This window comes from Squalius cephalus (genome assembly GCF_949319135.1).
Source record: "Squalius cephalus genome assembly, chromosome: 6".
NCBI classification, from domain to species: domain Eukaryota; kingdom Metazoa; phylum Chordata; class Actinopteri; order Cypriniformes; family Leuciscidae; genus Squalius; species Squalius cephalus.
Window position 1 is genome coordinate 11,979,717 of NC_137127.1, and position 12,408 is coordinate 11,992,124.

Genomic DNA, 12,408 nt, shown 5'->3' on the forward strand with positions numbered 1-12,408 from the left:
TTCATCAGAAGAAAGAAATTCATACAGGTTTGAAACAACTTGAGGGTGAGTAAATGATGACAGAATTTAATTTTTTAAGTGAACTATTCCTTTAACGTGAACTAGAAAGTGATTGATTTATGGATTGATTGATTTACATTTACATAACATTTATTTCTTGAAGAATCTATTTCTATTCTTTCAGAAGCAAAAAGCTTGTAATGCAACGGAAAGGGAATAAGGAATCATGCAATCTCTCCCTTTTGCTCAGTAATGCAATTCTATTCTATTCTAGCATTTTTGGCTCCCTTATTGTTACAATCACGGAAACTGGCATGTGTAAGCCATTATAGAATATGCTTTGTATTCAGCATCAATCCAGCTCTTCACACAGCTTCCAACTTGAAGCTAAGCCACCTGTACAGCTGGTGCCTGCTGCAGCCTGATGGACTGCGCCCAAATCCAAGCGGGGTGCTGGATTTATTCATACATCAAAACATAGAGACATTCGGCAGATCCTCACAGTAAAGCACCACCACGGCTTCTGTGCAGGAGAGGCGCTAAAAATAGGCTGCCACCAAGACTTGGGACGAGGGTATAAACAAATATCATCTTTTATCTCACAGGAACTTGATAAAATGAAACTTCATGCAAAACGGAAAAATGTCACGTACTTTAGATGAAGGTTTGAGGCCCAGATGTGGGGAGAGAGATCCTTCTTTGTGTTGTCATCAGGTTTTAGACAACAAGTGTCCGCACTGTTTTTGTCACTTGCACATTGTTCTAGCGGAAACAGATATCCCACCTCAGCTTTCCCAGCCTTCTGTGAAGGAACAAAAGAATTAGTTTAACTAAGCAGGGTTTGGTGACTTGATACTTCTTGTCTACTAGATAGAAAAGGGGGAATTGTGCATGTGTGTGGCTCTCTGAGTGTGTTTTGTGTCTGAAAGTGTCAGCAGTTGAACAATGTTTTTCATGTGTTTTAGTGAAGATTCTGCAGTTACATGCTTGCAATCCCTCCAGTGAAGTATCTTATTATGCCTTAAAAATGTGTTGAGCTAAAACCGATGTCAGGAGTTGCCATTTCAGCAGCATGTACAAACACTGGAATACGCACAGGCACAACCCTAAGAGATTTACCAGCAGTCAGACTACTGAGATACGAAGATGCGCTGTGTTAGACAGTGCTATAATAGGAGAATGCTGACATACTGCTAAAGATGTGGATTTCTTTTGTATTTCAGCAATTTTTGTTTAGTTAATTAACAGAAATGTATTTTTTAACAAATTAGTTTTTATTTAACAGATGTTTAACCGAACTCTGAATATCTTTTTTTACAAAGTAAATTGATTTGGCCAAAGTTCACTACATTAGTGGATATTCAGATATTCAGACTTTGTAGAAAGTAGTTAGCTTGTATTGCTGGCTTGCTATTAATTAGTCAAAATCAAACTCGGAATATAGTGAACATTGGTAAAATCAATTTGCTTTGTAATGAAAAAAAAAAATCTGATATTCATTGTTTGGCGTTGGTTTAATCTAGTAGCAAATATAATCAGGACAGAGGATACAATTGTTAGTACTTTTGTTTTCTTTTTGTACAGCTTTTTTTTTCTATAAAACTGTTGGCATTATTAAACTTTTTTTTTGATCATTGTGGTAATATGTTTATAAACAATATATTTATTCAGAATACATTTTAGATAAACCTGTTCTAAACAGCACACTAGAAGAAAACAAGCTATCACTGGTCACTTTATGTTGGTCAGATGGTCTGAATACACAATTCATATATGAACTTTATTAAGCAACCTACTTTTGCCTTTTTACTTTGATTAACCATATGTGAGATTAATCTGACCTGCAACTTTTAAGATAGCATTCGAGATTTTTAACCATTAGCCTGGTAATTTACTATGTTGTGAACGTGTATGTCGTGAATAGCCAGTCAATAAAATATAATCTATTCAGTTCTTCTAACATCTTGACACTGTAATAATTTACAGAATAAATTTAGATCAGTTTGCACATTTTAATTTTCATTATCAAAATAGAATATACTCTTGATTAATTTGTATTTTTAGCTATCATTATTTTAATTCGGTAATTTGTACTCATAAGGGGTTAACAGTGAACTGTATAGAATCACAATTATAGCTTTAATTGCACTTCCATTTGTTTATTTAGAACTAATAAAATGATTAATAAGTGTTTTAATATAAGCAGTCAAATACAGATAAATCATAACCAGGCATAATTTGTTTTGTGGATTGCACATTTTTTCAGAGATCTATTATCATTTACATAATTGTTTTTATATATATTTATATTGTACTATACATTTTTTTTTTTTTTTTTTTTTTATGCCTAATGGCAAATTTCAATAAACAAGACCGCAGTGCACAAATTGATTAACACAAAAAAATTGATTTAATTAAGAAAAGTTCATTCACAGAGCTGAGGCCCACAGCACAGTGTTCATCTATAGGCAGTGTTTCTTATCGTCTTCAGCCGGTACTCTTTTTTCTGCTTTTCAACCCTTTTGTTGAGGAGAAAAATCTATTTAAGTGGCTGAAGCTCTGACACAAAGCAAGAGCAGAAAGCTGTAGAATCTGCTGGCTTAATTGATTATTTGCGCAGAGCTGTATATCAGCGAGGTGCAGCATACCCTTGGGAAATAATGTAAAACAGATAACAAGATCAAATGTGGAAGAATTGCTTTCTACTGCCAGCTTTATTAATCTGTTTCTCTCTTAGTCAAAATGGCTTTTTTCCCTCTCCTCTATGCAGGTTTTCGCATTAAGGAAAGGTACGCCTCTGCGTCCCAAGTAGCATATAAAAGCTACAACTGACGAGGTTTTATGAAGCGGTTTTGATTTCAAAGAATATGGGCGGCTCACGATTTCAACATTAGCTTAGCATTCGAGTTTCAAGCGTCTGTGTTGCAGGGAAATTGAAAGGGTTTAGCTTCGTTTTGGCTTGCTTTTTAAGAATTAGAATTGGAATTATTCAGCGACAAGATGCTTTAGAGACTTAATTTACTTCAAAACGGAGCAGTAAGGAAATTTGCTGACTTACACGTGTTTGTATTTTGGCCTTAAAGAATCAGGCTTTTTAGAAGATACACAAGACTTGCTCGCTTGCTCGCTTCAGTAAATCTTTGATTGCAGATTTACACCAATGAAACCCAATATGAATGGCCTTGTAGATTCACTCTTTAGTCGAATTGCTGTTGAATGCTGGCAGTGTTTGTATAAAATCCAAATCAAACCAAGAGTTCTCTAATTCCACATTCTCTCATAGTGCATTTACATAATAAAAATTGCATAGCAGTCTCCCAATCTACTAGACATCCTTCCTCAAACATCTCTCTAAGCCATTTCCAACTCTGTAAACTGATTTGTTTTTCTTATTCATGGGGTCTTGCGGCACATCAGACATGACTGTAATTGCCTTCTTCTCACCAGGGAGCTTCTTGTTTCCCATTCTGAAGTTTATTCTCTATTTCATGTCACTAAGGCAGAGAGAGAGAGATGGCACCCTGGGAGAAATGACACTCCCTCCGTCACCGAGAGGAGAGTGAAAAGATAAGAACGTTAGATAAATATCTGCAAATGCGCAGCTCAAAATGATGCTAGCACAATGTCCTCGCTTTGAAATGAATGGGTGTTTATAAGTATACTTCCTATGAGTGTGGCAGTCTGCATTAATACACGCAAAGTAATGCACAAACAAGCTGATGTTAGACAGAGGGACCATCTGGATTTTCTGTGTTTTTATGAAATCAGCTCTTTGGATTACTTCTCTCGTTCTCTAATTGAGCAGTTTGGTTTAGCACGGCGGTAACGCTCTAAATGCCCAGTTTATATTGACTGCTAAAAAGGCTGCTCTCCCCGGGAGGTGATGATCTACAGAGCGACAGGAAGTGGGAATGAACCTCAGGTTATTTACGTCAGCACTCCCTCAAATGAGACCTCTGCAAAAGCGAGATCCCTGGCAGCTGTACGCGGCTCTGCCGTCTGCCTGTAATTTCAGCTCTTCCAGAATCAGACCCTGTCAGGTGTAATTACGCAACATATGAAGGTACCAGGCTGGTGGTTTTCCCTTTTTACAAACTAAATCTGCGGCTTTAGTCTGGGAAGAAATGCAGTCATTATTAAATCTTTGTTTTTCAACCATTTTTGAGGAGTTTTGGGTTTCAAAGCTCAGAATTGATTTTGTGTGTGTCAACAAGCGCCGCTCTCTGAATTCATGAAAGGAGGAGGGATAATGTCAGCTCAGCTTAATACATTTTCTAATGGATGTTTTATTTTCAGCCTGAGGGTGCGTCTGAAGTGTTTGGACACTTGGAGATTTAAGGGGGTGGAAGAATACCTGGCAATTGTAGGCAGTCGCAAGATATTTGAAACATTTATAATGCTATTTTAACTTTCTCTCTGCTTCATTCTTTCTTTTTATATGAGCTCATAAATGGTACTTGTAAGGTATGCTACTGAAAATCAAAGGAAAAAATTCACCTTAAAATTCAACGATTCTGTTTTTCATTTACTCTCGTCATTACAAAATCTGCATGAAAGAACATGTTTTAAAAAATGTCTTTTGTTTTTTGTCCGTACAATGAAAGTCAATGGGGTCTACAGTTGTTTAGTCCCCAACATTCTTCAAAATATCTTCATTTGTGTTCTGTAGAAGAAAGAAAGTCATAAGGATGACAGTTTTCATTTTGGGGTCAACAACCCTTTTAATTCATCTTTAAGAGGGCATTACAGTATTGGCTCAGCCTCACTGTGTTTCAGAATTGTCATTCATAACATTTTTATTTTAAGCCTTTTGGTAGCTAAATTCAGATGTGATCACATCCAGTCAGTTTGCAAGTTTTAGAATTAGGTACCGTGTGATGTAAACCAAAACCATCAGTGGTCTCCTCACTTCACCGCCAGTGAAGGATGAAGCAGGTTTTGTAGGCTGAATCAATCCAGCATTGCTATTATCCTGCATTAACATTACATGAGTCCACCTGCATGTATCAAAATGCAAAATGGTTTGAACTAGAAAATGTAAAAGCCAGCCACTTGTGTAATTAAATGCCCAAGAAAATTGAATGTGCAGTATGGATATCGGTTTGGCAATATGATTTTTCTGCTGTCTACATCCTGTTGTCTTATGATAGTTTAAAAAAGGTTGAAGTTTTTTCTGAATGATAAGTACATATTATGTAGGAACTGACATTTTCTGCAATCGATGGTACTGTAGTTGCAGTATTTGTACAAGCACCAAGAATTCAATGTGTCATTGTGAATGTAAGACACTATCCAATGAAATATATTAAAGTGTGTATTAAAAAAGTACCTCTGATGTACAATGCCATTAAAACTTTGGGGTCTGTAAAAAAATGTATTAATGTTTGTGAAAGAAGTCTCTTATGCTCACCAAGGCTGCGTGGTCTCACTGTTTCCACTACTTTTTAAGTACAAGCAAGAGCTCATACAATATCGACCTGACAATCCCCAATTGAAACAGGTTGGCAGTGGGCAGAATCGATACACATCTGGTCAAGGGATCCTCTGTAAAGGTATTTTGTATTCCATTAGTGGTCTAAGGTGCTTACAAGGAGCCATCAAAAAGGCTGTTACACGTAAGCTTTCCAAAACACTTGCGTCCTTCGTTATATTCTTAGATGACTGTGTAATTTGAGGTAAAAAATAAAAGAACGCCTGGGGCCTATTTCATGGACATAGCTGAACTCTTTTTTTTTTCTATTTCAAAGACAGCCACTCCAGCTATGCATCATCAGATGAAGATAGCTGAAATCGAAATGCCCTTTTGCAGTATAGCTTTTAAGAATCATACTTTGTACTTGACGCACAGACCTAAAAATGGGCAAAACAAAAGGACTTAAAGGCACAGAGTTCTGTATGTACTTTGCTAATGCCTGGTGAGTAGGGTCGGGATATTAACCTCACAGCGTGTTCTTCAGCTGAAGTCTGCATTATACCTACATCGTTGTCGAGTTAATTACTGGGCTTAGAAGCACACAAAGCTTCCACTTCTTTTAAGTATGACCTTATAGTGAATGTCCTGTCTTTTATACAAAAAGAAGTGCTTCTCTGATGGCTGCACAGCAAGAAATTGGTGGCAGCTACTCCTGAATAATAAAGACATCATAATTTTAGTGAGCTCTTTCTGTGCAATTTCTGTGCACTCTTAATGTTCTTGGGGTCTATCTATCTATCTATCTATCTATCTATGATTATATATACAAATCTATCTATCTAAACTTAAAGGCTTTTCAAAACTTTCACAATTTATCAAGCCAACACTTGGATTTTGCTGCTGACTTGCTTTTTTAGTTAAAAATTAGTTATGTGAATTTCAGTTCATTTTAAATCTACAAAATCCTCCTTACATTGCAATTATTATGCATATTAATTATGCATCCTCAATTAAATTCAAATTCAGGAGTTTAAATTCCCCCGTAGTCAATCATTTTATCCCTTAAAACTCATCTTTGATCACCAAAATGACATAATTATGACATATGACATATTAATGACATATTAATATTAATTATTATTGTTTTTTTCTTTCAAAAAAATTCTCCATGCCTTAAAATAGCTTGAATGTAACTCTACACCCTTGCCTCATTTGCATTGAATATGCAAATTAGCCCCGCCTCCACTCAAGCACACCAGCTCAGAGATCCACTCGTTGACAATCACACGTTGACTTGATTGGTTACAAGGTATTTTGTGACGCCAGAAACACCAGCGATTTCAAAGCGCGTTTTTGAGACTGTCTTTGGTTCACTGCAGTTTTAAAGAGAAAATACTTAACAATGGTGTCGACTTTTTGAATTTGCAAATGGTTTGTCTTAAAGCATATTAAAAACACCACATACATATAAGCAACATTAAAAGCTTGATTTTCACCACGTGGGGACTTTTCGATTCAGTTTTGAATGGTGCAACCCTGACTTCACTGCTTTTATTTTTTGCTACATGTTTTATTTAGGCTTTGTATAAGACGATTATGACTATTAAGCTCCAAAAAGCGCAATAAATTAACAATACGTATTCCATGCTCCACCTCTTGCCCTTTATCTATCAAATGTAGTGTATCAATGCTACATCCTGATGCAGTATTTTCTCTTTGTTTTCTATCAGATCACACCAGTAGTATTTCCATCATGAGACTGGTGTTAAAGTACCTGGACAAGATGAGGTGTTTCCGGAAACGTTCCACCATTCCTTTTCTGGTGGCTCTCATTACTTTCCTGCTCTTCATAAACCTCTACATGGAAGATGGCTACGTGCTGGTGAGTTTGTTTACCTGTTGAAATCCAGCAGGTAAATTACAGAGGTCAATTTATTTACAACATCAGTGGAGCAGATAACAAGACAATAGTGGGCTTCACAACAACTTGACTACTGTTGTTGCATGTGATTTAGCATTAATTATCTCCTTGCTGAAAAGTTATTTTGTTTATATGCTTTAATTACCAAATGTTGCGTGTAAGGCTGCCGGTGCTGTGTTATGCATGTATAATTATCAGAGCTCGCGATGCAGCCTATTTAAAATTTCATGATGTAGAGGCAGTCCAAATGCAAGAGACACATTTATTATTCATGAGGCCAACTTCATGATCAAAACTTTGTGATCATAACATGTCGTGTGTTTGTCTGTTGAATTATTCAAAAGTTGTACCCATTTTGAATAAATGACTTTTCTAAATAACCCCCATTTAATTGAAAAACAAACACCATCATGGGCAGCAAAGATTTAGTAAAGTGTGAACAATTCATGTGTGGTAAAAAGACATTGAAGCATAGCAACAATGCTATCATTTTAATACTAGATTATATAAATTTGAGCGAGTAAAATTGTGTGTGCAATTAATTTTTCAAAGGCCTTTACAATTTAATTAAATTATACAAGAGTGTGCAAGCATATTACCAAATCAAAAAATAATGACCTGCATTGCTAACATTTAAACATGGCAAGTCGTGTTTACAGGGTCAGGTGCGTTCAAGTCACTTTCGTGATGAAGATGGCAGTGTACCTTCTTTTAATTAACTACACAAGGTTTTTAAACACTACTTCTAGAAAATGAAGAACAAAGAATGTGCATCAGATGTGTTTTGCTTTTTAACGGGTTTTTTTATTCATTTATGAAGCCACTGTAAACTTTATTGTATAGTGTTGTATTACAATGCTATTATATTTTGTGCAGGGAATTAGCTTATTTTGTTGTAAATAAAAAAGCCTGACAATTACTAGCCTTAAAGGCGCATAGCGAATGCTGTGGCAAACTTGGACTTATAGACTTGGCTGTCTTGGATGTTATGTGTTTCAGGAGGAAGACAAACGTCAGTTGCGGGAAACCTCAATGCATCCGCTGAACTCGGAGCGATATGTTCATACCTTTAAAGATATCACCAATTTTTCTGGAACAATCAATGTGACTTATCGGTACCTTGCTGGAACACCTTTACCTCGAAAGAGTAAGACTTTCCTTTGTACACTTAGTATCAGCAGTATACACCGGTGTAAAAGATTTCTAAACAAATAAGTAAATAATGTAACTGCACAACTCTATCTCAAATTCTATTCAAGTTGTGCATTCAATATACATTGTTTATGGATTTCATTTCACATATTTTAACAGAATATAAGATAGTGTTCACGTTATAAACAATGCAGTTCAAATCAGACATTTTGATTCACTTCATGATTTTCCATGTTATTTTGTAGAGTATCTCACTATTGGATTGTCATCTGTGAAAAGAAAACGAGGAAACTACCTGTTGGAGACCATCAAGTCCATTTTTGACCAATCGAGCTACGAGGAGCTCAAGGAGATTGTTGTGGTTGTCCACCTGGCAGACTTCGACCTGGCATGGTGCGAGAGCCTAGTTCAGGAAATCTCAAGGAAATTCGGCCACCATATCATTGCAGGACGGCTGCTAGTTATCCATGCACCTGAGGAGTACTACCCATCCCTGGATGGGTTGAAGAGAAATTATAATGATCCAGAGGATAGGGTACGCTTCCGCTCCAAACAGAATGTAGATTATGCGTTTCTGCTCAACTTCTGCACCAACCTGTCAGACTTCTACATGATGTTGGAGGATGATGTGCGCTGCTCCCGAAACTTCCTCACTGCCTTGAAGAAAGTAGTGTCATCTAGGGAGGGATCATATTGGGTGATGCTGGAATTCTCCAAACTGGGCTACATAGGGAAGCTGTACCACTCACGAGACCTTCCCAGACTTGCACATTTCCTGCTCATGTTCTATCAGGAGATGCCTTGCGATTGGCTTCTTATCCATTTCCGAGGCCTACTGGCCCAGAAGGATGCGATTCGCTTCAAGCCATCCCTTTTCCAACACATGGGCTACTATTCCTCTTATAAGGGTGCAGAAAACAAACTTAAGGATGATGACTTTGAGGAAGACTCCCTTGATATCCCAGACAATCCACCTGCCAGTTTGTACACAAACATAAATGTGTTTGAGAGCTATGATGCTGCCAAAGCTTACAGTAGCGTGGACGAGTACTTTTGGGGCAAGGCCCCGTCCACCGGGGACTTTTATGTTATAGTGTTCAACAAGGCAACAAAAATCAGCAAAATCAAGATCGTCACAGGAACAGATGATCGCCAGAATGACATTTTGCATCATGGAGCTCTGGAAGTGGGAGAGAAATTAATAGGAACCAAAAAAGGAAGGCAGTGCTCCTCCTATATAACTTTAGGGGAGTTTAAAAATGGAAACATTGAGGTTTATGATGTGGACCACAAGATCGCGTTTGATATCGAGTGTGTTCGCATTGTGGTGACGGCAAGTCAGAAAGAATGGCTTATCATTAGAAGCATAAGCCTCTGGACTACACAAGCTGCCAGTCAATGAGAACTTTTTTTAACCATAGCTTAAGGCACAAGTATCTGTTTATTTATCTATTTATTTATTTATTTATGCAATTATTTATTCATAAAGGAACATTTAAAGGCAGAATAAGATTTCACACATCAGAGTTGAGTTGACTTTTACCATTATTACTCCGAAATGTGTGCTCCTCATCGAAAAGCTTTGTCTCAGTTGTTTTTGCCTTATTTTCCAGTGAAGATTCCTAGACATCTTTAAAATCAGATTTATTTATTCGAGAAACAAAATTAATATATTTTTTAATCCAAACTTTTTCTTACTTGAATCATAAATCTATTAATGTGTGGTGGGTTTATACTTAAAATAAGAAAAAAAAATATTGCCAGTGCAAGAAAATAAACTTATTTGAGATGTTCTTTAAAAACAACTCTTAGTACCTTGCATCAATGTTTCTTTACTAAATGTGTCATGTTTTTAAGAATGTTTAGATATTTTAACTGGAAAACAAGTCAAATACAGTTTAAGTAAGTGATTTTTTTGCAGACACATTAGTGTAGTCGTTTAAAAAGTTGCTTGAAGCTGAATTGTAAGCATTTCATTTGGGTAAAGTTTTTTATTTTTAATTATTTTCTTTGATACGTCTAAAAAATTGCTTACCCTTCTCTCCTTTCCGCCAACACAGGGTCAATATTGCCTTGAATATACAATGTATTGTGGCATGAATCTACTCAGCAACATTTCATACTATCTCCCCGCTGAATGATAACAGAAATGTTATTCAATCAACCTTGGGACAAAAAAGATGGTGTTGTATTGGTTTGTTTGTGCATTTCTTCAAAGGCATGAACTGGAACAGTGTGGGTATTCGCCCATCTTCTGAAGTGTTGTGATTGGACAGTATAGTGAAAAATGAGGTAAACCTCCTTCCCCTTTCCAGTATTTTTCTCCTATCTTTTGCTCAGCGCAATTTTACCAGGGTAAATTGGATTTTGTTTGGCTCATTCCCCCATAAAATTACACCAGCAACAACCACCCTAGTGAAGACCGTTCTCATAGCAAACCCCTGGCTGGAATTGTTAGACGCTCCATCTAAATGAAGTTTAATGTCATTGTGTAGGTCTACGCACAATAGACTATATCTATCAGTATGAGAATTTGTTTACTCTTTGTTTTGAGAGACGTTAAACCGTTTCACAACCATCTAATTACGCCGCTACACTGAACATGTCACATAAACAATGCAATAATAAGACAACTGTTTACATGACTCTGTAATGTTGTAGAATGTGTTCATCTCCTGTTTTTATTTATTCATCTTTCACTTTATTATCATAATGCAGTTCATGTGTAGTAGTTCATACAAACCTAAAATCATAAAAATACTCTGTACTTTGCATGATTCTTGCAGTCGTCTTTGCCAACACCCTAGATACAAAATTGATGTTAATTAAGAAGTGCTTTGCACCAACATATTATGTCAAAATTTGAATTTGCCATGATTATCAAGAAGCCATTAGCACTATTTCTCAGGCTAGAAATGTGTTAAATTGCTGTATACATTTATTTTTTATCCCAGGTCAGAACTGCACTGTTTCCTTGTCAGTTTTTTTAATTTAGTTTATTAGAAGTGAATACCTCTTGCCCAATTGTATTTGTGAATGGTCTTTTGGATGCATTTCTGACTTCTATGGCTATTTAATGTCACAGTATGTTTTCAATAGTTTTGTAATGCTTTCTTGTGAGCAAAGCACAGGTCCTTTTTTTAAACAGCCAGCTACATTTTAGGGCTGGCTGTGTAATAAAATGTTACAAACGAAAATATTGGAAGGTTTTGTCTTCCTAATAAAACAATTAAATACATAATTGTTCATGCATGAGCTAAGAAAGAATGCCGTCGTGTTAGTACGCCTGTCGGTTTTAGGCTTTGACTTGTTTCCAAGTGTCTACTCTGAACTTGACTGGCATTGTACTGTACTTGATTTGTAATTTAACTGTACTAATACTACATTGCAACAATGGACATCTCACATATTGTGCTGCATAGGTGAAGAGAATGTGTTATGATGTAGAGTTATGTTGTATTTCTCCCACACTGTTTGTCACATGGTACTGTATCTATATTGTAAAATGACATATATTTTTTTACATTTATCATTAGAACTGTTTGCCTTGTATATTGTACCTAAATATACTTTGACTCAAGTGCTGAGTTGACAAAAATGAATGCCATTTCATCATTGGAAATCCAGAGATTGTAAAGTAAAACACATTTGGGGAAAAAAATATTTTTAAATATTATTCTAAAAACACAAATACACACACTGGCTGGACACACATTAGCCAGCATGGATCCACCTGAATATTCTCTGCCTTATATGTTCACAGGCCTGCGTTTGTATATAGTACAGATTCAAACAATCCACACTAGATATTCTTCACTGGTTTGGAAATAAACATTAGCTTGTGTGCTAAAGCAGTTTTGAAATGATCACATATGTCATTGGATTCTATATAACCATGGCCCAAAGCAGTGGCTGCTTCATG

The 12,408-nt window shown here is 36.3% G+C and overlaps 1 protein-coding gene across 3 annotated transcripts in view; it reads left to right on the forward strand.

Moving 5' to 3' along the window:
• Positions 1-12,109, forward strand: part of mgat4c (mgat4 family member C) — a 104,920-nt gene extending 92,811 nt beyond the window's left edge. For all 3 annotated transcript variants that reach the window (XM_079873533.1, XM_079873534.1, XM_079873532.1), the window contains exons 4-6: positions 7,144-7,295; positions 8,334-8,481; positions 8,732-12,109. In XM_079873533.1, the coding sequence (XP_079729659.1) occupies positions 7,167-7,295; positions 8,334-8,481; positions 8,732-9,888 (1,434 nt within the window). In that variant the 5' untranslated portion in view covers positions 7,144-7,166 and the 3' untranslated portion in view covers positions 9,889-12,109. The remainder of the gene's footprint in view (positions 1-7,143; positions 7,296-8,333; positions 8,482-8,731) is intronic.
• The last annotated feature ends 299 nt before the right edge of the window (positions 12,110-12,408 follow it).